Source organism: Penicillium chermesinum (assembly GCF_028974085.1).
Source record: "Penicillium chermesinum strain IBT 19713 chromosome Unknown utg000002l:1.0-5270490.0:1.0-5274688.0, whole genome shotgun sequence".
Taxonomy (NCBI): domain Eukaryota; kingdom Fungi; phylum Ascomycota; class Eurotiomycetes; order Eurotiales; family Aspergillaceae; genus Penicillium; species Penicillium chermesinum.
Window position 1 is genome coordinate 3,895,763 of NW_026695312.1, and position 24,456 is coordinate 3,920,218.

General features: G+C 49.2%; 10 protein-coding genes across 10 annotated transcripts; 6 read left to right on the forward strand and 4 right to left on the reverse strand.

Annotated features, from left to right (window-relative positions):
- Window positions 1-135: 135 nt before the first annotated feature.
- N7468_002319 (O-methyltransferase) lies at window positions 136-894 on the reverse strand (the record flags this gene model as incomplete). The annotated part of the gene is made up of 1 exon (XM_058471616.1): window positions 136-894. The coding sequence occupies one exon, from the start codon at window positions 892-894 to the stop codon at window positions 136-138; it is 759 nt and encodes a 252-aa protein (XP_058334757.1).
- A 2,968-nt stretch (window positions 895-3,862) lies between these two features.
- Window positions 3,863-6,071, forward strand: N7468_002320 (aldo/keto reductase family protein; the record flags this gene model as incomplete). Its single annotated transcript, XM_058471617.1, has 5 exons — window positions 3,863-3,929; window positions 3,982-4,272; window positions 5,060-5,600; window positions 5,654-5,714; window positions 5,763-6,071. 5 exons carry the CDS (start codon window positions 3,863-3,865, stop codon window positions 6,069-6,071), a joined length of 1,269 nt encoding a protein of 422 aa, XP_058334758.1.
- Window positions 6,072-6,781: 710 nt separating this feature from the next.
- Window positions 6,782-7,414, forward strand: N7468_002321 (uncharacterized protein; the record flags this gene model as incomplete). Its single annotated transcript, XM_058471618.1, has 1 exon — window positions 6,782-7,414. One exon carries the CDS (start codon window positions 6,782-6,784, stop codon window positions 7,412-7,414), a length of 633 nt encoding a protein of 210 aa, XP_058334759.1.
- Window positions 7,415-8,007: 593 nt separating this feature from the next.
- On the reverse strand, window positions 8,008-8,521 carry N7468_002322 (uncharacterized protein; the record flags this gene model as incomplete). The annotated part of the gene is made up of 2 exons (XM_058471619.1): window positions 8,008-8,414; window positions 8,506-8,521. 2 exons carry the CDS (start codon window positions 8,519-8,521, stop codon window positions 8,008-8,010), a joined length of 423 nt encoding a protein of 140 aa, XP_058334760.1.
- Window positions 8,522-9,394: 873 nt separating this feature from the next.
- On the reverse strand, window positions 9,395-11,109 carry bfr1 (putative nuclear segregation protein (Bfr1); the record flags this gene model as incomplete). The annotated part of the gene is made up of 3 exons (XM_058471620.1): window positions 9,395-9,604; window positions 9,663-10,829; window positions 10,993-11,109. 3 exons carry the CDS (start codon window positions 11,107-11,109, stop codon window positions 9,395-9,397), a joined length of 1,494 nt encoding a protein of 497 aa, XP_058334761.1.
- Window positions 11,110-11,439: 330 nt separating this feature from the next.
- On the forward strand, window positions 11,440-12,348 carry N7468_002324 (DNA-directed RNA polymerase core subunit RPB5; the record flags this gene model as incomplete). Its single annotated transcript, XM_058471621.1, has 3 exons — window positions 11,440-11,541; window positions 11,630-11,712; window positions 11,790-12,348. 3 exons carry the CDS (start codon window positions 11,440-11,442, stop codon window positions 12,346-12,348), a joined length of 744 nt encoding a protein of 247 aa, XP_058334762.1.
- Window positions 12,349-13,834: 1,486 nt separating this feature from the next.
- N7468_002325 (uncharacterized protein) lies at window positions 13,835-15,334 on the forward strand (the record flags this gene model as incomplete). The annotated part of the gene is made up of 1 exon (XM_058471622.1): window positions 13,835-15,334. One exon carries the CDS (start codon window positions 13,835-13,837, stop codon window positions 15,332-15,334), a length of 1,500 nt encoding a protein of 499 aa, XP_058334763.1.
- Window positions 15,335-17,057: 1,723 nt separating this feature from the next.
- N7468_002326 (uncharacterized protein) lies at window positions 17,058-18,158 on the reverse strand (the record flags this gene model as incomplete). The annotated part of the gene is made up of 3 exons (XM_058471623.1): window positions 17,058-17,513; window positions 17,583-18,072; window positions 18,139-18,158. The coding sequence occupies 3 exons, from the start codon at window positions 18,156-18,158 to the stop codon at window positions 17,058-17,060; spliced, it is 966 nt and encodes a 321-aa protein (XP_058334764.1).
- A 1,326-nt stretch (window positions 18,159-19,484) lies between these two features.
- On the forward strand, window positions 19,485-19,938 carry N7468_002327 (uncharacterized protein; the record flags this gene model as incomplete). The annotated part of the gene is made up of 3 exons (XM_058471624.1): window positions 19,485-19,540; window positions 19,618-19,801; window positions 19,843-19,938. The coding sequence occupies 3 exons, from the start codon at window positions 19,485-19,487 to the stop codon at window positions 19,936-19,938; spliced, it is 336 nt and encodes a 111-aa protein (XP_058334765.1).
- A 1,959-nt stretch (window positions 19,939-21,897) lies between these two features.
- N7468_002328 (uncharacterized protein) lies at window positions 21,898-23,791 on the forward strand (the record flags this gene model as incomplete). Its single annotated transcript, XM_058471625.1, has 4 exons — window positions 21,898-21,997; window positions 22,143-22,486; window positions 22,531-23,083; window positions 23,145-23,791. The coding sequence occupies 4 exons, from the start codon at window positions 21,898-21,900 to the stop codon at window positions 23,789-23,791; spliced, it is 1,644 nt and encodes a 547-aa protein (XP_058334766.1).
- Between the last annotated feature and the right edge of the window lie 665 nt (window positions 23,792-24,456).

Sequence of the window (24,456 nt, forward strand, 5' to 3'; positions counted from 1 at the left end):
TTTACAGTCCTATTAAATTTATATCTTTATATCATAAAGACTCTTTTTTGTTCTTTCACCACGTACTATTTGACTGCCATGATTTGGACTGTTCATCTGATCCGGAGTGACCTCCAGTTCATCCTATATGCTCCGTCAGCGATGAAAAGAGAATCGTTCCCCGGCGCAACTCACGGCAAAATCCCCAGGAATAATTAGCCCTGGTACACCCCAGCTTTCAACGCCGGAATGCTGACGAACATATTCACGGTACTGCGGAGCTCCTGGCCGAACCACATTATCGGCGACCACCAAAGCACCAGCCGGGAAAAAATCCAGCTCTTCGCAGAGCTTGAACTCTTGCACATAAAGGTCCTCGTCGTGGTCCAAGAACCAAAAATCAATCTTCTGAAGGTCTCCGTTCACTTTCAGTCGTCTGATGGTGTCGGTAGCAGACCCCACAACAACTTTGACAATGTCACTCAGCCCAGCGAGGTCAATCAGGTTCATCGCAATGGACGCAATAAGCGGATCATACTCGATACTCCAAAGCTTTACTCCCTCGGTGCCAGCTTGACGAGCAGCGTCGCCAAAGAGAATCGCGGAGTAGCCAACATACCCTCCCAGTTCAACAAGGACAGCAGGCTTGTCTTGTTTTATGAGGTCGGCCACCTTGCCACCCTTGTCCCAGCTAATATTAATTAAGAAGTCTGTCTGGGCAGAGAACTCATCCATGGCTTGCAGAATGGTTGCCGGCGAGCCTCGCAGCCTATCCATAGACAGCGAAGGGTGGTTATAGATGAATTCCAGGAGAGCGGTCTCGCGTCCATCGTGGGACTCTTTATAGTCGTCCCCTAGGATCTCGTACTTGGCGATCGAGGGATATCTTTCTTTGAGTTCAGGAGAGAAAGGCATCTTTGGGAACAGAAGGTTACAGGGGCGGGAGAAATGAGGGGAGAAGGGGGACGTGACGGCGCATTTTATACGCCCCGAGATCCGGAAGCTAGGGCTAGCTTCCCCGGAGGAAATTTGTGCCGAGAAAATCAACCACTGTGTGCAAGTGATGGTAGCATTACAAGATAAACCTGTGCCCTTTGAGAAGATGTGAAAGATGGCAGAAGGCGTCTTTTGTCATAATGGGGATTTTTACCCGTTCACCGGAGAGGACATCTGACCAAATTCCTCTGGTCCTACCCTCGTTCGCCTCGACCTCAGCCTCGTTTATCATCATCATATTAAACAAGGCAGTATCCCCATACAGTAATACTGTGACTGATTACAGGCTTTCGTAGAGAAAACCGTAAATAGCATCTACAAGTCCATCACTACTTCTGCCTCTTATTTAACACACATACAACTTAATTCTCTTATCCTAATCAACAAATTGTCCTCAAATGCCACTTATTTGGTCTCTTAATCTTTTGTTCCTTCCACTGAGTTGATTGAAGCATCAATACGAGCAGGGAATCTGAATTCTCGAACTTGAAAGCGGTCAGCAAGTAATCAGGATGCTATTCATCCCGCAGCAGCTTTGGGACTTATCGGACAGCAGCCCATCCAACCGCGAAACTGCGATAATTCTTGTTGATACCATTGAGATTAATCATCTGGGAAGTGTAATATGCAATCCACCTGGCTCCGATGTGACGTACCCAAAAGCGCATTGCGAGAACTGTTACAATAAGCGACAGTGGTACATAGAGAAGATAGGGGTCAAGGGCCAGAGCATCTCGCAGCTCCCCCGGAACATAAATACTTGTGCATCGGAAATTAAATTGAGCACGTGCTATTCCGAGAAATTAGTTTCATTAACAGATAGAATCAGCCTAAATGGAGTCTAGTTACACTTGTTTATCTCCGTCGGGTATAAGGTATGGAGGATTCGATCAAAGGATGTGGATTAGCCACCTGGTTCTGTCTCGTGGTTACGCTCGAGAATTTTTAGGTTTGTCTTGACGCTCGTGGTTTAGCCGATCTTGCTAAGGGAATGTATGACCCACTGCCGCGTATGGCTTCGGATCACCGACGACTTCCCGACAAAGTAGAAACCCCAGATCAGTATGTAACCGGCAGGCATGCTGGCCGGCAGCGAGACATCTATCTCGGGCTGGGGGTCATGGGATGCACATACCCGAGCGCCTGGGGGACAGTAGCAAGCATGTCGTTCCCCGGGTTCGTGCATCTATTGGAAGGCCAGAGAGGCTTAGGCCCGTGCTGAGATTCCTCACTCTTACCAGGAACTTTACGGCTGGCACATTCCACTCCATGGCCCTGGGGGTGTAAGAAGTCATTAGTAATGCAGAATCTGATGTCCACGGGTCTACAAGGCAGAAGACCTGACAATGATATTCGTGTCATTCAATGCTCCTATCAAACCAACTCAAATTATTAACTGCTTGCACAAATGGTCAGATCTTCAAACTTCAGGCAACTACGTTTTCTGGACCATCAACGATACCACTGACTGATGATCGCTTTACAGCTTCTATAAGGGCCTGTCTCCCTGATATGAGAATAAATATTCTACAAGGCATGATTTCATACACAGAAGGTAAATCTTCGCATTTCTGCCTCACGGCCCTTGCTAACATCTGGAAAGGCAGCTGGTCACTGTACACAACTTCAATTTCCGAGATCGTACTACATAATCACTATAGTCCCCTGCCAGCAGAGTCAGTTCTACAAACGGAGAAGTCCCTCTCAATCTGATTGAAGGCGAAGGCCAGTTCGACGGTGTCCTCGGGTACTGGGCGTGTGCAGCTCTGGCGGCTCATATCATATTTTCAGACTTTGAAAAGCACCCTTCGAAGCCCCTGAAGAGCCTGCATTCCTTTTCGCGTGCTTTGAATGCGGTTACGCCAGAAAAGTTTTAAAGCTTGAACAGGAGGACATCGAACCAGGAAAATCCGATGTCGATCCCATCAGGAATGGCGTCATTCAAGAGGCGCTCGAGTTCTTGCGGCCCAGCGCAATGAAGCGAGAAATTTACTTCACAAGCCAGCCCATACGCCTGATGCTGAGAAAACCTGCAAGGAGCCACTCTCTTTAAGACTCGTGTTCCTGCCGACGGAGCTCATTTTTCAGTGACGGGATCTATGCAGTGACTCGCTAGGACGTTCAGTTTCTGGAACGTTGGTCAACCTCCCGACTTTACATATCAGATGCCCCAAAGACGAGGATAAATACAGTAACCGAGAGCATACATTTGCTCTATGTGACCCTGCTAAGATTCATCATACGTTCCAGCGTGATTTTCCTCGTGGGCATCAACTGTTGAAACAAAACAGCCCGTTTCAGAGACCTTGCCGATATGAGATCACTTTGGAGATACTCCCCGATATATTCGAGTTTCCAGAGCCCTTCTGCCATTATTGTGGGCTCCATCGATTGTTCAAATAGTGTAGAGCAAAGGGCCTTTGCATCGTTTTGTAGAACAAAGACACTGTGAGCCTCGTGATCTTTATGTCACGTCAGAGATTCCCAATGTGTCCAAATTGCTTTATGGGCCTCAGCTTGAGGCTTTATTCCATAGCCTTTTGTAATGAATCCATGCTCGCGAAGTGATAAGGTGTTTTAGAATTCATGGAACTTGCCTCCTTGCATATCACAAAGGTCCGGAATATCGATCATGAGTCGTTTCGAGATCAACAAAGGGCCCCCCCCCCTCCATCTCACTTTTTAATATCTATAAATAAAACTAATCGTATAACTATGGATGTCAAAGTATTTGAATCACAAAAAGCATGGGGCAGAGGCTCCATTGAAGAGTTAGGCAGAATCCCCCCACCGCCAGGCCTTCAATCACAACACTGAGAACACTACAACTGTAAATGAACTTCTCAAACAACACCTGGGCATCAAGCAAACCCATCAGTCAGACGAGATGGAAAAGGGAAAGGGAAAGGCGTCACCAATCCTCCTCAGTGAGCCTCCAATCTGCGCTGCCCATGGTAAGTCCCTTTGGCTGGCCGTACTGTACATCTTGTCTCTAACCAATAACAGATTGGACAAACGCAGAAAGGTTTCTCGACCGCTTTGAAGAACTCCCTTTCCATGAAAAGCTACAGTTTGAAGACGAGGTCAGCGAGGCGTTTGTAAAGTCAGAACACTTGCCTGGATTTGAGAACGCGATCGAAGAACGGATGATGCTTTTCAACCGCGCCTTGCAGGATGCCAGATCTTTTCGAGCTGCCTTGAGGAGGGGCTCGATTGGCGGCACGAGGCTAAATCTCCTGAGAGAAGCGGTCTACACAAGATTTGCAGAAGCAATGAATGAATTTGAACGCTGGACAGGTTAGTGATTCAACTCAGTTGATTCTAATGATTTCAACCGATTGCTGATGGGTTGTAGCAGACCTCGGGCTACCCATTTACTAGTATTGATCACTCGAATACTCCATTATGAGTGGGAGGCTCGGTTTCAAGCGTCTGCAGGAAGCTTCGCAAGTATGGGAACGGGCCATTTGACATGTCCATTGATCTTGTAGTAAGAAGATATCGTCTCCATAGCTTGCCAATATCAGTAAGAAAGTCACTTTCCTGCTTCTCAGACATATCAAGAATATTCCAGGCAAGTAGAGAGCACTCGTAGGCAAGATTTCATGCTGCGGGCAGAGCGCGGCCAAATTGCGGGGAGTTTGCGGGGAGTTTGCGGCGGCTCGGCAAACTTACAAGGATCTCAACGAGGTAGTCTCTAGCCCTCTTAGAATCACTAAGAAAACAGCTGGTGCAGCCAAGCCATTCAAATGATTTCAAATCAATTGATCATCCTTTGCGATGTCGCGGTGTTCCGTTCCCTGTGGCCGCGGCACCATGAAGGCTATAAAGCTGGCGAGGTAATTTCACACTGAGCTCTAATCATTTCAGCTCACCTCGTCTCAAAAGCACAACTCCGAAAATCATTTTGAATCAAATTATTCAATCCTCAGTATGCCTCCCCAAAAGCCTGTTAGGATCATTCTCGGAACCCACATGGTAAGGAGCTTTCCTCTGCAAACACCGATCTCTCTTTCACAGTTCAAAGTTCGCTGGATCAAGAAAGTCTGACTCAGTTCTTGTGTTGACTTCTGGTCATAGATAGGTGACGTCTCACAAGTTCCCGGAGTCTTGCACTTCGATACCAAAGAGGACGTCCAGGATCTTCTCGACGCTTTTCGCAACCGCGGATACAAAGAGCTCGATACCGCGTCTAACTATCTCGGATCCGAAGTTCGCTTAGGCCGTGCTGGAGCCGGTGCTCATTTTACAATTCACACCAAGGTCCGAAGCTGGGGTGATGGAGACCTGGAGCCGGCAAAGATCGAGCAAAGCATCGCGCAGTCTCTCGATGAGCTCCAAGTCTCGTCAGTCGAGACCATGTTTCTGCATGTCCCCGATCGCAAGACTCCCATTCAGGATACCGCCAATACAATGAATGAAGCCTTCCTTCAAGGGAAATTCAAAAAGCTTGGCCTGTCCAACTATGCTCCAGCGGAAGTTCAAGAATACCTCGATATCTGCGAGCGGGAAGGCTGTGTCAAACCCCGTGTCTATGAAGGACACTACAACCCCATTGTCCGTGGCGGAGAGAAGGAGCTTTTCCCACTTCTTCGAAGGAACAACATTTCCTTCTTTGCTTACAGGTTAGTTGACCTTCCGACAATCTGCTGATGGTCCTCGATCTGACTTCAATTAGCCCGGCCGCGGCAGGCCTTCTCTCGGGACATGCCGACACGTCGAGGCGCTGGAAGGCCGATGTAAGTACCTGTATCTCATATCGCTATAACTTAGCTAACCCATGATAGAACACTATTGGAAATATATATAGCTCCCATTACGGTAGCTTGAATATCCCAGGTGCCATAGACACCGTTCGGTCTTCTGCTGAGAAATACGGCATTACGGGCCATGCGGCCGCCATCCGATGGACAGCTTTCCACGGTGTTTTGGATGGAGAATATGGGGATGCTCTGATTTTTGGGGTCTCTAAACTGGAACAACTTCACAAGACCCTGGATGCTCTTGAAGAAGGCCCTCTTCCCGCCGAACTTGCTGACGCAATCAGTGCTGTCTATGCTACCTTGGGAGATACAGCTCCTCCATTTCATATGTAGAGCGTTAGGTGTGTCTCACTATAATCAATCTTGTTATTTGATCAGGATAGATTCATGGCCAGAAAGAGACAATTTCCTAACAGGATGAATGCTATCTACATGCGTTCCGTATTAACAGTTCCATCTGCAAAAGGATTTATTTTATATCGAGTATCTTTCATATGTCCATTCCAAGTACGCGAACCCCAGATTCAGTGGTTCAACATCGCATCGCTCATCTCCTGATGCCTCGAGACGCAAGATGTTACTACTACAACCATGTCTTTGCCGGATGCTGTTTTTGCATTGAGAACGAAAGGGAGTTGGCGGAGGTTGGACCGAATTTCTTTTCTTCTAATTTCCTCGTTGAATGCACAGCGGAATTCAAAAGTGGCCGTTATCTACGGTTCCATAGTCTTTCCGTGAGTGCAAAGAAGATCAAGGTACACTCCGTATACTGCGACCCGTAAGCGTCGAACCACGATCTGCCCCACTCCGCCGATCCCCAGCCACCCCGACTTTCTTTAAACTTGCCTTCTGCCAGCATTTGGGGTTTCTTTTTTCTCTTTCAGCATTCCAGTCTAGACACGAAGAGCCAAATCCACGCTCTGCACCTTACACCGCGCTCTGCAGAACAACCCATCTTGTCCGCGCCACACAACCAACATCCTTGTTCAGATAATCTCCACATTCCACGGGTGTCAGCCTACCCGCCCACCCACGCGCAAAACATGTCATTCGCGCTCCCAGGCGAAGAACCGGACCTCGAGCTCGAAGCGAGCCGAGTCGAAATCGCCTCACCACCCCCATTCAGCGTCAACCGGAACGTGCACAACGACCTCCTCCTCTCACACCTCGAAAAGCGCTACACAACAGTCTCCATCCCTTCGACGTACGGCCGCCTCTACTCCAGCCCTGCGCCCGGCACAGTCGCCGGTATTGTGATTGGCAGCGTGGGCGGCGTCGTCCTGCTCTTCTACCTGACGTTCCTCGCGCTGAATCCCGGCGGTCTTGCGCGTGGCAGTTCGTCGGAGATCGATGAGGAAGTTGTCGTGCGCAGTCGGCCGGGTTCGCGGCGCCACGAGGATATGATCGAGGTAGTGGAGGAGCGAGATCGGCGCCGCGATAGCTATCGTCGGAGGCCGTCGCCACGCGATCAGATCATTGTTGAGGAGTCGATGACTGGATCACATACGACGGATAGCCGTAGGAACGATTTTGTCGAGGTTATTGAAGAAGAGTCATCTGCGATATCATCTGCCTCTCCAAGGCCGCCGCGTAGGAGGTCGAGGAGTCGGAGGTCTGGCGTGAGGAGTGTCAATCCTCATGACCATGGCGGTGGCAGTGATTTCAGTGAATACTGATATTTCCATTTGGGCTACGTTTCTATGTTAATGCGTTTGGGAAGTTTGGACAGCTTTGGCTTTTGCTTTGCATCTGCGATACCCTTTCATAATATGCCTTTTTGATGCTTTTCAAGGACTCCTGGAGTCAATGTTTTACGTTCAAGTTTACGTCTTATTGCCCTCTTCACAGACTTCTAGCACACGTCATGGACACAATGATCGCCACGAGGATAGGGATTCACAACATAAAATCTGCATAGTTACTATGAGTTCAAATCCAGCATAGGAGCAATGCAGTACTATCCGCCACTGGCGCGGGCAGCGTAAATTATTCCACACTAGGCTATACTATAGCTACCGAGGGGATCCTACGGCTCAAGTATAGGCACTCGGCCTTGTACCACCAAGTAAGCAGTCCATGCAAGAAAAGAGGGTCTCTGATTAGCCTTCCGAGACAAAGAATAGACTCGAGTATATGTACACGATAGAAGACAAAAGAACGCGCATGAAAAGAACCGATCTCCAAGCGCCACCCGGGTATCTTCCGAACCCGGAAGCCCCGCAACCAATGAAAACCAAACCATACGAATCCATCAAGCCAACAAAACATATCATTCCGTTTCGCGGCCGCATTGGCCGTTCAAATTAATACAGAAAAGCGCACGTAAGAAGACGTGCACCACCCGCCGCCACTGCCAAGCCGCGAGTGGCTCAGAACAGGATATCCAGGCAGCAGCAGCAAGCAAGAGCAGCCATGAGACCAGCACAACAACCGCCAGCATCAGCTGCGGCGCTTTGACGTGGCGGAGCTCCGCCAAAGTACCCAGGCTGCGGAGGCGGATAGCCCTGTTGCGGTTGATAGTACATGCCTTGGGGCTGAGGATAGTAACCTTGTGGAGGTGGGCCGTATCCCTGTTGCTGACGGTAGGCGTCGCCTCCTTGGTACCCTTGTGGTCCTTGGTATCCTTGGTTATAATACTCGTTTGAGGTGCCTGGAGAAGGTCCGGGGTAGCCGCCGCTGCCGGGATTGTTGTAGTCTTGCTGGTACGTGGGAGGAGGACTGGTCTGTTTAAAGCGGTTAGTTGGGGACTAGAAGCCTGGAGGAATACTCAGAGGCCCGAGCATCGAGGAGGACTTACTGGCTTGTTATAAGACATGACTAGGCTTCCTGATGCGGAGGAGGAGTATGTAGATGCTGAAGGATTCTGGAGGATTTGCCGATGTGGAGCTTCCGGATGAGATGGATGTAGACTGGACTCTGAGCAGGAAGGGGTTTATGATATAGGGATCCCGCTTTAATTGGGAAGGTCAGGATCTATAGGTCTCAAATAAAAGAAAGCGCCGCCAAGAGACAGAGACAGAGAGAGAGAGAGAAGAGAAAAAGCCGGAAAATACTTGGAAGGTGGGAACATGTGCCGATCGCCCGTTGCAGGAAGTGGACCGCATGAGTTCCCGGGGCCGGGGTTGGAAGGCTGACTCATCCACTAACCTTTTGAACTAGTCCTATATAGGAAAGGAGGGGTTTATCGGGCCAATAGAGAGCATTCATATGCCGGGTGCCTCGATATGGTATAGCTACGTCTACAGCCAACGCTGCAAGCAATTTCGAAATATGTCTCGACCATTGATGATATAGGCTACAGCATATGCAATGCGCATCCTCAGGACATGGAGAGTGCACCCAGCAGGGATTTCAACCACTGGTCATTTACATGATAGTTGATTCTGCGATTGGTTGGGAATTCCTCGAACGAACATGTTTTGTAGAGGGAAGATGGCTATGAGACAAGAAAGCCGTATGAAGTGCTAAAAAGGAGATGTTGATTCAGACTTTTGAGAAGAATTTTGGGGCGCTGTCCATGAATCAACGCGGATTAATATGCACATCAGTCAAGAAACGAAGAATCAACAAGAGCGGGAATGCTAGACAAAATGCTAGACTGGAATGGGAGGAGATGGGGGTGGTGGCAGGTAATTTCGATATGGCCTCGGTGGTGACTATGCATTGTCTTCCAAGGAAGCCTTCTTCAGCTCATCGGCCGCATCGGCAGCGGCATCCTTCTCCTGGGCGAGTTCAGCCTCAGCAGTAGGAGCACCATTGGCCTTAGCAGGCTTCTTGGCAGCGTCGGTGCTTCGGTCATTAGACTGCGAGCTTTTGGCTTCTTCTGCCTCAAGGCGGTCAATCTCTTCCTTGGCCTTCCTGATGTTCTGCGGGGTATGTTAGTTCAATAGGTTCCAGTTGAGCTGAAAAGAGGCCCAAACGTACCTCTTCAGTCTTGCTGGCCTGGTTCTTCTTCCACTCAGTGATCTTAGCGGCCAGCTTCTCCACAGAGGCAGGGACATCCGACTGGTTCATAGGCGGATCGATCTTAACCTTAGCGAAGTCCTCAATGATACCAACGTTCATGTTGAACTTGCTAGTCTCGGCGCTGGGAGCAGCGCCCCCCTTCTTTCCCTTCTTGCCCTTCTTACCACCAGATCCAACAAAGTAATCCTCTTCCTGATCCTTGCGGACCACCTTCATGCCCTTGATCCCGGCGTCATCAACAGTACGGCCAACACCGGCGCGGAAGTTGCTTCCCTCGTCCTTCTTATCTTCCAAACCGAGGAGAGAGAAATCATACGTAGGGTCAAAGTGACGAATAAGACCCTGAGCAGTAATAATCTCATCAGCGTAGGCGGGCTGGGAGGCCTCTTCCAGTTTCTTATCAGCGACCTTCTTGCGCTTCTCACGCTCGAAAGCATCACGCTCGGCCTTCTGACGCTCTCGGCGCACCCGCCAGGCCTCATCCTCATACTCCTTATAGGCGCGACGAGCCTTGTAGTAGGCATCCTTGATCTCGCGGATAGCGGTATATTTCTGCTGCTGATCATTGCGCAGCTTCGTGCGCTCGTCGCGGAGGGCATTCAGGTTCTTGAAGACGCCGTCCTGCTCAGCCTTGATCGCATCGAGCTCCTTCTGGATCTCGTTGTACTTGTCACTGAGTGCCTTCGCCTCCGGGTTATCAAGGGTCTTGCGGAGTTCAGCAATCTGCCCCTTCAGCTCGTTGATGCCTTTCTGAGCCTCATCCAAGCTGGCAAAGCCCTTGCGCTGCTTGCGGAGATTGGAGATATCCGACAGAGCCTTGCGCTCATCGACCAATCGCAAAGTACCAGAGTCGACTTGCTTCTCCAGACGGGCGATCTCCCGGTCAATCTCGTCAACGTTCTTGAAAGACATCTTGCCACGGGAGTTGTTCTGCTCAGCAATGCGGGCCTTCAGTGTTGACTCCAGAGCATTGATTTTCTCCTGGGTGCTGGACCGGGAAGACTTGAAGCCCTGCTGCTTCTGGCGGATGGAGGACAGCTCAGCGCGGAGTTCCTGTTGCCGCTTGGCAGTGGGCGAGTCCTGGTTGTTCGGCTTCGCGCTGTCGAGTTTGGCCTTGATTTGGTTCTTTTGCGCAAGTAAGCGACACTGATTCACGCATTTTGTTGTAACGGGCACGAGGACACAGTTGTCCCCGAGGTGGGATATCAATGGCAATTGCACCACGGCCGGTAGCCAAAGGTTGCAATTTCCGAGATCAAATCAATGGATCATTATCATAGCCACATACCAACTTCTCTTGAGCCTCAGCGTGCTCTTTCTCGGCCTTGGCCAGGTTGGCCTTGTAAGCCACTTCATCGGGCTTGGTGGGCTTAACCCGAGGTTCGGCTGGGGCGTTTTCAGCCATTGTGATGAATAAGGGGGAAGCGAAGGAATGAGAAAAGACGAACTGCTTCCCAAAAAGCTGAGGAAGCAAAATGAGGGGAGGGAAAGGGAAAAAAAAACAAAAAGCCCACGAGGGGAAAGGGGAAGCGATTGGAACAATTAAATTAAAATGGTTCGGTCGGTTTCTCCGCTTTGTAAGGGCTCGTGGCAGAAAGTTCCCGCCGATTTTTCTGAACTTCTTATCATTCACTTTCGGCCGTCAGTTGGGATCCGCCCAAGCTTTTTACTCGGTGGTTCTGCCTGGGCGCTTTTTCTCTTTCTTTCCCACTTGTCTCACGTGCCCTACGCAAGCATGGATGGGGATATTACCCAGCACGGCAACGACGCTGCCGATAAAGAAGTCGCCCGTCTATGGCGCACTTGGCGAACGGTGCATGAGATGCTTGCAGACCGAGTAAGTGCAATTCAGAAGGCTTTGCAAGCTCCCAGAAGGGATGCTTGTTTATTGGTACCTAGAGCTAATGTCGAACTTGGAACTACAGGGCTACGAGGTCTCCGACGATGAGTTAACGATTTCCTTGGAGAAATTTCGACGAGATTATGCCGACCCTCTTGGCTTCCCAGAGTACGCGATCTCCCAAACCATTTTCGCAGACGAGCAATCGCAAAAATCTACAACCGCGTTGCTCTGCGACTGACCAGGGAGCCATTGGCTAACATCTATCTCTTCTACAGCCGCGCCAGAATGAAGATTGTCGCACGTCCCACTGAACTCATGAAAATCAAGTACACAGCTCTACCCAGCAAATCCAACCCCGACCCACAACCAGACTGCGGCACGATCTACGTCGACTTCTGCGCCGATGCCTCCGGCGTCGGTACCAAGCAAGTCCGGGCTTTCAATCACACCGTCGATGAGAACAACTATCACACCGGTATCTTCATCACCCAGGGCAATGTCTCTCCCTCCGCCTTGCGCCTGCTTGCTAGTATCCCTGGCCATATCTGTGAGCATTTCCAAGAGCAGGACCTGCTGGTCAACATCACCCGTCACGAGCTTGTCCCCAAGCACGTCCTTCTGAGCCCCGAGGAGAAGGCGAAGCTGCTCGAGCGCTACCGTCTCAAGGAGTCGCAACTTCCTCGTATGCAAATCACAGATCCCGTCGCTCACTACCTGGGCCTGCGCCGTGGACAAGTGGTAAAAATCATCCGCAGGAGTGAAACGGCTGGTCGATATGCCAGTTACCGATGGGTGATCTAGGGGGCCCAAGTGGTAGTAGCTCTCGCTAAAAGGAACAACATGTCATCACGGCCCTAAGGGTCTGGCGAGGACGTCTTGTTGATCTCTTTTCGGAGAAAAACTTTGCATTCTCTCTTATGTTTAGAAAAAGAGACACACAAACCCCTGCGTACACCCAAAAGCCTTTTCGCCCCCTTGGTTTTCCGGACGGTAGTCCATTCTATTGAAGAGGGCTCAGCATCCGAACCATGGTGATTGAGTTGGGAGGATCTTATCTACTACAGGCTACCAAAAAAGGTGTTGTATCACGGGCAGCATGGCGTACAGGCGAAGCTCGTTCATCTAGGAGGGGAAGGGATTCTGTCGTGATTTACACAATAATGACTACTAAGTTTGCTGATAACCCAATGAAATTTTGTCCATATTAGAAATCTGTGCTCGCGCAGTAGCTGTCAGTGTTGATACTAATAGACTGCCAGTCTCGCAGCAGTATCGTCTACCACTTGTATATGTAAAATATATGTAGTACAAGTATTATTCACGGAATTCATCCTCTCCCTACTTTTCATGGTTGCTAATAATCTTTCCGAGTTGCCCCGAGGTATATCAAGGTTAACCGGAGCTTTCGTCCCAACAGTCAGAACATAGGAGTCGACGACTTCGACACAATATGACCTACTAGCGACTGGGGTTTTCAATAATCTACAATACTAGACTGCTACTAGAAGCTCCATTCTATCCACCACTGTCAATCTCCAGACAGAGAAGTTCTTCCAGATCAGATCCCTGCCATCATGATCTCCTCCTTAGCTTGCCTTCCTCTACTAGCAGGCTTTTCTTAAGCATCACGAGAAGGTTTCCACTATATCCTTGTGCGCCTCCTCGACTGGTATTTGCTGACAATGATTCTGAGTCCAATATTACCATTTATCTCTCAAGCGGGTTCAAGTTGTTGATCACCAGTTGTAAATTACTAAATAGTAATTAGGCACGCTAGTGGGTTCCGAGATATATGTAGAGAGTAAAACAACTTGAAACTAGCCGCTGATCATACTTCCTGACGTAGGAACCATATTTCTTGCCCTTATCCAGTTGGTCATGAACGAGACAATTGTGTCGATTTTCTGAATCTACCGCGCAATGCTATCGGGCGGTTGTTCTTAGCGAGGGATCTGTGGAAATGCTGGAAAGAGGTGCGGTGACAAATCCCAGTGTGCTATATAACCATGCTGTCGCTAATTTTCAGTGTCTCGTCCAGTTGCCAGAGTGGTTAATGGGTTCGCCTGCTAAGCGAATGTCTTCGGACACGCAGGTTCGAATCCTGTGCTGGACGGTTTTTTTTTTCCTTTTTCTTTTCTTTCGGCCCCCGGCCCCCTTTTTAGTTAGTTGAAACTCCACCAGGACCGGCCCTGACTAACTAGAAACAGCCTTGACGAAATAAAAGACCGCCAGATTCAGACCCAAGTATCTTGGTCTAGGAATAGCGGGTATCTCGATTACGTTTCTGATGTTCGTTCCAATGATTATTGGCGAGCTTATGTTGGCCAATCAGGAGATACAGCGGTCAGGATCCCTCAGCACTGTCGATGCATACTGGCCGGCGAAACCTCATCTTTACATTACTTCGTCATTGCCAAAGGGCAATGGAAATCGCGATGCCAACTTTATCAAGCTTTGGAGTATTGAGGCTCTAGGAAGCACCGACCCTTCCGTCATTGGTATGCTGAGTAATTTCCTCGAGATGGGCCTATGTCGAGTGTTTCAATCGCTCCCCCCAGCAGACTTGGAAGCAGTTTTTGGCCCACCTAGTCCTACTCATGGAGAAAAGTATACATTCATCGGGCTGAATTTAGTATCTCCCCTTCTTCAAGGGAGATATCTATCCCCATGGACGAGGCATAAACATGCAATTCGGTTGAAGGAGGCAAATGATCCTGATATACGCGCATATCCCGATCACCGCCTGAAACACGATCATAATATCAAGCGATACCAGAAACTTCAGCCAAGCACGTGGACACGTCTCACACATGAAAACTGCAAAGCAGCAGTTGAGTCTGCTGCTACTACGGACCTGATCCTCAGCCAAAAACTGAAGCGTTTTGTGGAAAGCTTATCAGTCGCTACCAAATCAGCAAAAGATCAGGATAGCTTTGAGTGGCTACATACGGAGCTTAACGCACTTTCTTTGCTAGATGGGTCTTTCAGTGTCTGTATGCCGATCGGAAGCTCAAAAGCTCAGCTGGGTGTGATTCTGAGCGAAACCTTCATTCAGTCTGCTGTTCCCTCAACACTTCAAGATTGCGGGTTCAACGAAGCAAACATCTTGATCTGGGCAGCGAGCTTCCAAAGGTCGCATATTGGACCAGGGCTAAAACTTGCCACGAACAAGCTACAAAACTTTTCTTCTAGATTTAGAGAACTCAACTTTGCTGTGGCTTCACACAGTCAAGTACGAATAGTTCTCGTCGCAGACAAATTAGCAGAAGCAGTCTTGTTCTCAGATAATTCGAGATTCAAACGCTTTTCTTTGGATCTTCAAAATCAACTTTTTGAAGGGTGGATTAACATTGAAGAGGAGACGCCAAGCTGTATCTATCTTTCGCCAGAGCCACTTTTAGTGGCTCTCTCCAGTCATGACCGGAGAAAGGTCAAAAGATTAACAACCCTTCTTCGCTTTTCAACGTTTCTCCTCAACTTGAAGAACATAAATCCATCCGCCTGCTCGTCGGCACTGGCAGCGATCGAGATCATTCGCCGATACGACATGGAAAGGGACGGACACGAGAAGATGACAGCTGAGTCGGTGGACCCTTATCTAGAGGGGTGGCTCCACGAGAAAGGATTCACTAGTTCGGATATCAGAATGCTTGAAAAATGTGCTGATTCTCTCCACGCAACAAGGACTTCTGCAGGAAGGATTACACCCAGTATTAGAAATTTATCCCCATCTGGCTTCGATCAGTCAAGAAGCCCTTCTTATTCAAGCAGAAGCCAACCAGGATAAAGCTGAAGAATTTGGGATAGTGATTCAAGGCGACAATTTTTTCCTTGATATAGCCAATCCATACACTCAAGTTCTTATAAACAGCAGTGACAAGAAAGAGTGGGATAACTACTCTAGGAAACGCTTGCAGTCCCAAATTCGCCTCTTACAAGGCATCGAAACGAGAGTAAGTTGGAGCAAAGGCGTACGAAGATTCAGATTCTACGCGGGCAAGCTCGAAGTATATTTCGCATATTCTACTCAAATTCAGGATTTGTTTCCCGATCCTTCACAGTTGAGATCTTTGACCGTCAAGCTTGAGCTAGAGCCAGACCCAACTAAGAACCATGATGGGTTCTGGGCTCGTTCATCGGTTGAGGAAGATCCAGCCAGAAGATTGGCTATTAATGTCAGAATAGCCACCGGCCAAGCATCTTACGCTTTTTACTGTCATTCTGATCAACCGAGGGCACCGCATCGAGCAAATGCATGTGTTGATTGGTTGGAGGGGCTTACAAAATTAGAATCTGCTCGAAAGCCCCGTCGCTACTTTCGATTTCGTGCAGATCAGCAACATCCAGGTGTTCCTGAATCAGGTTACACTGACATCAATGGAAATCTTGAGCCTCCGTCGAAAAAGAGAAAGCGGTCCGTGGCACCTGGTCATCTAAAGCGATGAATAGTGTAGGATGAGCGGCCTGAACTCGCCATGACCCGATGAAAACGGCAGATTTGGCCCTCTCTTCCCTCGATTTCCTAAAGATGAATGAGGTTGGGGATATAGATGATACAGAGCATAGTAAGAAGCTTTAGGTTAATGTTTCAGCTATTACAGTACAGACCGTACATTTTCAGTAAGAAGAAAGTGCCACAAGTCGAAGGTTAGGTTGTACACCTAAGCTGGGATAAGGTGGCCTAGGGGGAAAGAAGCAGGCCAAAAAGGGAAAAAAAAGGAAGAAAAAAAAAGATGACGTCCAGCACAGGATTCGAACCTGCGTGTCCGAAGACATTCGCTTAGCAGGCGAACCCATTAACCACTCTGGCAACTGGACGTGCTTACGTATTTCCATGAATTTCATATGATTATAGCCCAAGCGTAATTCTTGTAAAAAAGGCACCCCCCGTTCTCCTCCTTTCCAGTAAGTCGTTTGAGGATACCTGTTGCATGCGAAGAGCGGCAAAGCCGATGTACTGTCACCGTGGCTGTGGCCGAAAGCCCTCATTGGCTGGCATTTAATTGCCTCTGGCGCAATTTTCACTTGGCAGGGTCTATTGCCATGTTTTGACTATAATGCAGTTCAGGGGCTTCCCTACATCGGTCGCAAATACTAAAGTCGAAGAAGTAGGACCGCGGCCCAGGGGGCTAAACAAATACCATCTTAAGTAATCGCACTAGAACAGTTCTTCCTTCCAATGGGCATTCGTCTTCCCCAGAACCACGATGCCTCGCAAAAAGCCCATGAGCATGCATCTTCTGCCAGAGGCTGTACAAATCGTGACAGGCTATCTTATGGCTGGAAAACCTGCAGCGGTGTTCAGCCTCGCGAAGACCAGCAGTATGGAGTCGGTGGTGCCCAGTGAGCTGAGCCATAATTGAGCCATGCATGAAGAGCTTTTCTTGTAATAAGACACCTTAGAGAGTCCCCCCTAGTTAGGTTGACGGTACCGACAGAAACCATCATACGCACGACAGGAAAATTTTCATAGAAGAATCCTGAATGATTAACTCCATATTATTAGACTTTTATCGCTTTGCTGAAGACGGGATTGAGAACCCCCTTGTCATGAAATCATTGCGTTTTGCCCCGTCCTTTTGTTCCTTCGTGTAGAGGCTATCAATAGTCCCACCGAGCCCCATCATCTTGCGCCGCTTCTGCTTCTCGTCCTGTTCACTCAGCACCTTTGCTGTTAACTTTGCGGTGGCAGCGTTCTTGATTCCATCCCCAGGTGTAGATTTATTACCCGAGCCGTTCGTTGCTTGTGTTGATTTGGAAGAAGGCGTGGATGATGCGGTCGCGGTAGCATCTGGAAGATCGGCAGTAGCGTTCTTCTTTCGCTTCTTTGAGCTAGACGCTTTCTTGAGTGAGTGAGTCAAGCCTTGCTCGGCAAGCTTTCGACCACGAGCGATTAGTCGCTGCTTATCTTCTTCTTTCACGGGAAGAATGGTAATAATGTTGTCTTCTGAGTAAGGCTCGTTGCACTGGAATAGCATGAATTAGTTAATGCAGTCCTTGGGAAAGCACCAACTTTCCGTATGTGTTCCACTTACCTGCAAGCACTTGTCTCCCTTCAACTGACGAATCGCCTCCTCCGCGAAAGCATGTCCACATGGAACCAAGTAGACCGACTTGACCGCCGGACCCAGGGACTTGGCCGTGGCAGGGCAGATCCAGCCCTCAGAGCGTCCATGACGGTCGGCAAGTGCCCGGTCAGATGGGTGTCCAGCCCGCTCGGTGTCCACCTCGAAGTGTACCTCGACGACGTCGCGCAGCGACTTCACGCGCCCACCCAGGACTTCCTCGCAGTCGGCCTTGGAGCAAATGCCCTCGACTTCGCCGCCCGGGAGCAAAAATTGAAGAATGGCATCCTTATTGTAGAGGTTCCCTGAGGAGTCAGACACAACTGGTCGGGAGAGAGGTTTCTGTGATAGCGGGCAGTTGGTCCAGGCATGCTCTAGATGTTCGCGCTGGGTTTCTTTCAGCTGGGCTGTACTTGGGGCACGGGCGGATTCTTTGACCAGCTCACGCCGGGTGGGGATACTGGGACCTGATTAGATAGGATGTTCAAACGTTGGAGCTTTCAAGCAGGAATTCTCTGGGACTTACCTCCCACCGTCATTACCCATGGTGAGTGTGAATAGTCTGGAGATGTAGGTTGCGCAGATGCGATCGCCACACCAGATAAGGGACCTTATCGATACCCGTGACCTTGGCCCAACCCTGGAGGGCGGTAGTATGATGAGTCATCCAGGTCAGTGCGCCCACCGTCCGCATCAGGCCGGGGAAATGTTTATGCTAGTCAAGCATGCATGGATGGTATCTAAGATACTTCGGTCTCAAGGTATCTGTGGATTCTAGTCGATGGTAATTATCAATTATCAAGACCTAGGTCTTGCCTCTTGTTGTATCAGGTGGGTCATGTATAGCAAGGAATGCTATAACATGTACGAACCTTGTGGTGGTGAATATTCCGTACATCACAAGATGCTTGGGCGGCCAGTACTCTTGGTCAAAATACTCGGACTTGAATTCGGAACCATAGCTGGAAAAAGCATACAGGGCGATGAAGGCGCTAACAAGGCGCCATACCACGGAAAATATCGTTACCCACCCCATTTGGGATCACAGCCCCGGGGCGTCTTGCCCTGATTCGGCACAGCCCCAATAGTTTAATATTGCTTAGTTCTCCTTCGTCTCTTGACTCCACCCAAAGGTTCCCTCGAGTCCAAGCATTTCGGAGGATCTGAAAGGAGGGAATGACGTACGTTTGATCCTTGCAAGTGTCCGCGCAAGTGAAACGTCCTGATGCACAGGAGCATGTGGCGGTGTACTCCGTACTTATGTTTCATAGAACGCATTGGTAACGAATCTCACCTTAGCAAGACGGACCTGTAGTTCCCGCAGCGACACTGAGCCCGGTTTTCCGGTCGGGCCAAAGATGCCTGACCTTCCATTGGTCCCCCCTACAACGTCTTACTTTTACTATGAGAGCCTGTTGGAAGACTTCATGGTTGTCACATTGAAAGTCGAAAATTAGAATCTGTTTGAACCGATATCTGGTTGACTGAAAGCACAGCCCAGCGACCAGAATGGGAGCCACAGCCACGGATCGACGCCCAGTCCGCCCCCATTGCTTGATTCAGCCCCCAAACTCTGGCATGGTCACATCCTAAGCCACCCCCGATAGATAGATTACTGTATAATATACGCATATTACCACTTTATCTCGTACTCAGCGCTTTAGCGCGCCCCGTTTAACGTCTGTATTACAGTATCAGGCTTCCCTTTGATCACCTTCTATACGGAATACGATTGTGCTCGTGCGAAGAAGAGGGGCCAGCCCCATTCACTTTAAAAGCCTTCTTCGTCTTCCTGCCATACCTTTCCTTTTCTCATCATCCCAAGAATCTCCTACCCGCTCTTGCATAATACTACCAATCTTAATATAAACCATGGGTCTTCTCCGAACTGGTCTTATTGGAGCCATCGGCTACCAGATGGGCAAGAAGTAAGCGCTTTCTGGCCCCAGGGGTGGAGAAATGGCCCCTGAGAAGAATATAGACAAGTGCTAACAAATATCTATAGCAGCAATGGCAATCAGCAACAGCAGCAGCAAGCCCCTCCTCCCCAGGGCTACTACTACCCTCCCCCTCAGGGCTACTACCAGCAGCCTCCCTATGGCCAGGCTCCCTACGGTGGTCCGCAGGCTACCCCCAGCAGGGGCCTCCTCCCCAGGGCTATTACCAGCAGCAACAGCAGCCCTATGGTGGTTCATCGCGTGACATGAACTTCAACGGTGCGCCTTCGCAGGGTTACTACCAGCAGCAGCCCCAAAGCCAGGGCCCTCCCCCTCAATATACCCCGGGCAATAACCAGCAATACTACCGCTCCGACGAGAAGCGCTAAAGCTTTTCAGGGCATGATTCTATACCCAGAGACATCCTCATAGAGACGGAGTCATGATGTTACCTTCATTGCATGTTAAAATTGTTTTCTCGGATTGTTCGGTTTGCGGGGTTTTTTATTGATCTTATGTACTGTTCCGCATGTCAATGACAGAATTTGATACCGGAAAGTGAATAAACTCACTTCCTGATGAGCATTGAACTATCCTCGGCTATCATACGTCCGCATTCTACCTATGTATGATGTAGTCAGCCATAATACCCTATATGATTAGGGACTACAGCAAAAGCTGGATCCAGGTCAAGGATCATTTTCATTTGGTTTATGGTTCCTCTATCAAAAAAATTGTTGCCCCAAACATTTGAAAGTATTCAGATAAGGCCTCTGTACATAAGTCACGTCAAACAAACTCTGCCCAGTACGACCAAGGAATGTGTTGCCCTTCATATAATTATCGCTTCATTGTACGAGGGCCATGTCCTATTCATCCATCCACCATATTCAATTTTTCTCCAAAATCTCTCTCTTTTAGCTTCATTCAAACTGTGTAGACTGACAGAATCAAATTGGGATAAATACAATTTTTGCGGACCTGGAAGTGACACAATGAAACCGGAGAATCGGGGTTCTAGTGGAGTATGACGGCAGTTGGGACGTTCCACACTGGGGTCATAAGGTGAAGGCGGGAGCCAAGGCTGGGAGCCTGGGATACATGGCTTGGTTATCTGCGAAAATAGCTGAGCTCTACGGATTCTATTTTGCTTTACCATTCAGAAAAGACATAAATAGCTGCAATATCCTGCCTTCTGGCCTATCTTCCACTATATTACCCCGAAATCTTAATAGAACTTGGAGAGAAACCGTTCAGATCCAGTACGTCGCCAGGTTAGAAGCGAAGTTAGCATTCCAGATTGAATATTTCATTCAAGCCCCTGAGTAGAATCAAAAATCATCACCAGATTCTAAAAAAAATCACCTTCGAGGACCTCCGTCACTATCTCACCCCTTCGGGTAACCCATCACCAGCTCACGCCATATTACCAAGACAACAACCTATCTATTCGAGCCTACGTCCCATCAATGCACGGAAACGACCGGAATGAAAAACTCGAACAATAATTAATCTTTTAGTAGCATTGACCATGCTTTTTTCAGCAGCTGCTAAAGCGCGGAACTTTTCTGTTTATGCTTCCGATGGACGTCCGGATACCGATGCAACCTTGTATGTGCCCAGAGAACGGCGCAGCATCGGTGCTTTATACTGGATAGTATGGGCGATTGCTGGGTATCATTCTATGGTTCTCAAAATCAATGCACTAGCGGTGGCCCTCAAGGAGATTACAATTCTTTATATGAGGGTCAGCCGATCAGTCCAGATCATAATTGGGACTGGTATGAGATTTGGGTTGTTAAGACCGATCTTCCAATCGGCGTGGCCCCAGCTCCAGGATTCAAGGTGTTCTTGTGACGGAGACACAACCCGATTCAAGTTTATATATCTTTCAGATATGTACATCCTTTCAACTTAAGCACTAATTTCTTCCTATATACTGTAGTAGGACTACAGTCGAAATCAGATTTACCTCTACACTCTTCGACTTCTATTCCCAAACCCTACCTTGACGCTAGGCTTCGAATACTAGAACTACAAAAGGAGTGGAATAAGAGGAAACAGGACAAATACAACAACAACCTCGCTCCCTTCCAGCGATAATCCATTCCAACCTTGCACTTCCTATAGTTCGAACGACATCTCGCCACATCAAGACGGTGATAGGTAGCAAAACCTAGTAACGTGGACTGGGTCCAACCTGGAAGTTTGGGCGGTGCTAGAGTTGAGCGGACCCAATATTAGTCAGAAAACTTTGGGTCCCGCTCAATTGGGTGCCCCCACGCCCCGGTATCAACAGCTGGCCCGAAGCTGTCTCCACACTCTCCCCCAAGCTCAATGCCTCAAACATGAGACTCCCTCAGTCGCTCTTGTTGCTGGCCGTGGTCGGGTCATCTGCCCGAGCTAGCAGCGATAAGATCCCTCGTCCCCGTGGCGTATCCCCAGACTGTAAGCCCTCGCCTCGAGTCACACCCAAACAGTGTCCACACCACACTATCACCACCCCAAAACAGACCCCGTATTCTCCCAACACCCATTCTCAGCTCTCCTCATCCTCCTTAGGACCAATTCCACTAACAATTGGAACCTGCAGTCGCCAAATTCTACCAAGATCAAACAACCTTCACATGTATCTCGAACCCAGACACTCGGATCCCCTTCACGGCCGTCAACGACAACTTCTGCGACTGCCCCGACGGCAGCGACGAGCCCGGCACGTCAGCTTGCTCGCACCTATCCCGCAACTCGCCGCTCTCCGTCGCCGAGCGGCCCGGCCACAGCGAAGCTGAGCTCAAGCTCGCGCTGCCGGGCTTCTATTGTAAAAACAAGGGCCACAAGCCTTCGTACGTGCCATTCCAGCGGGTAAATGACGGCGTATGCGACTACGAGCTTTGCTGCGATGGGAGTGATGAGTGGGCACGGGTTGGGGCACGAAATGTGAGGACCGGTGCAAGGAGCTTGGCAAACGGTGGCGGAAGCAGGAGGAGGCGAGGCAGAAGGCGATGACGGCTGCTTTGAAGAAGAAAAAAGAGCTGCTCGATGTAGCCGCGAAGGAGGAGCAGGGGATCAGGGATGAGATTGCTACTGTTGAGAACGAGGTCAAGGGCGCGGAGGAGAATGTCAGGGTTCTTGAGGAGAGTTTGAGGGTAGTTGAGGAGCAGGAAAGGAAGGTTGTGCGGACGAAGGGGACTGGTAAGGTTGGGGCCTTGGCTGGGTTGGCGAAGGCTCGGGTTGAGGAGCTCAGAGAGAGCTTGCTGGAGGTGCGGTTGCAGAGGGATGAGACTAAGCGAAGACTGAAGGAGCTTGAGGAGATCTTGTCTAAGTTCAAGGTTGAATATAACCCGAACTTTAACGATGAGGGTGTTAAGCGTGCTGTGCGCAGCTGGGAGGACTATGCTGCTCGCGAGGTCGCAGAGGCTACTGAGGTTTCTGATGCTGACTTGGATGAGATTGCGAAGGCTGATGGCAAAGATGCTGGCATTGACTGGGAGCATTGGGAAAACCAAGAGGATGGCTGCAATGATTCCGACCTTGGTAAGACTCATGATCATGCATTCTGAACATGAGAGTTTTTGATACTGACGAAAAATTCCAGTCTACAAGCTTGCAGCCTACCTCCCGCCCTCGTTGGTTGATTTCATTGAGGAAAAGGCCATTTCTGTAAAGTCATTCCTCGAGGACAAAGGGTTTATTGCCAAGAGCAGCGGTAGCAGTGCGTCGGAATCAAAGGCTGTCACCGCTGCACGGGACGCCCTCAGGGCCGCAGAAAACTCTCTGAACGACCTCAAGAACAAGATGAACGACAAGCGTGATGATCTTACGAAAGACTACGGTAGGGCTGGAATCTTCCGTGCTCTCAAGAACACTTGTATCTCTAAGGATGCTGGTGAGTATACATACGAACACTGCTTCCTGGACAGCACAAAGCAGATCCCGAAGAAGGGTGGCGGCTCCATGTCTATGGGCAAGTTCGCTCGCATCGGATCTACGACCGTCGAGGAAGTCGATGAAGCTGGCAATATCATCACCATCGAAAAAGTCGCGCTTGAATATGAGCGTGGTCAGCATTGCTGGAATGGCCCTAACCGATCCACTAAGGTCATCTTAGAATGTGGCGAGGAGAATGAGATCCTGAAGACAGCAGAAGATGAAAAGTGTGTCTATTCTATGCTTGTCACTACACCTGCTGTCTGTCCTGGAGGCGAAGAAGAAGACGCAGCCTCTGCGAAGGACGAGCTGTAAAGAAAACTTGGAATTCGTCTTGTCCATGGTTGATGTACCAATGCATGTGGCTATCCGTATACGGTGTCTTAGATTTGAGAAATGAGATTCAATTAGCTAGTTTCATTGCTTGAGATATGGTCTTGTGTTTTTGAATGATCTCAAGTCTAAGATGCCCATGTGACTGAAGAATTTTACTACTAATACTCCTAATCGGAAAATTCTGGTCAAAATGAAATGAATCAAAGTTCTTCATATCTCCATCGAAATCATCCAAATCCATCAGTACTAATATCTTTCGTATTCTGCCCTGGCAGTTTCCGCAGGCACTCGTCTACGATAGTACCCTATGAAGACCCGAAAACACCCGAAAGACAGCTACACAGATACAGAGGACTAGCTTTGGCGGCGGAAAATATCGGCCTTTTCTTGATTTATATTGCAACATACATATGTCGTCGAAGTACCAGGTTGATACTCAGCCCCGTCCAAAAAACTCCAAATCCCCAGCCAGAGAGAACCAAAACATCTCGATCGTAATATTGAACATGAATCAGCGTAGATGTTCCCGAGTCCCGAGTCTAGTTAGATAGCAACGGGAGTCCAGGCCGGGTATGTGTAGTTGAACTGTTGGAGGAGGACGGCTGCGCGGACGAAGTGTTGTTGAATGGCTTAGTGCTGGTAGA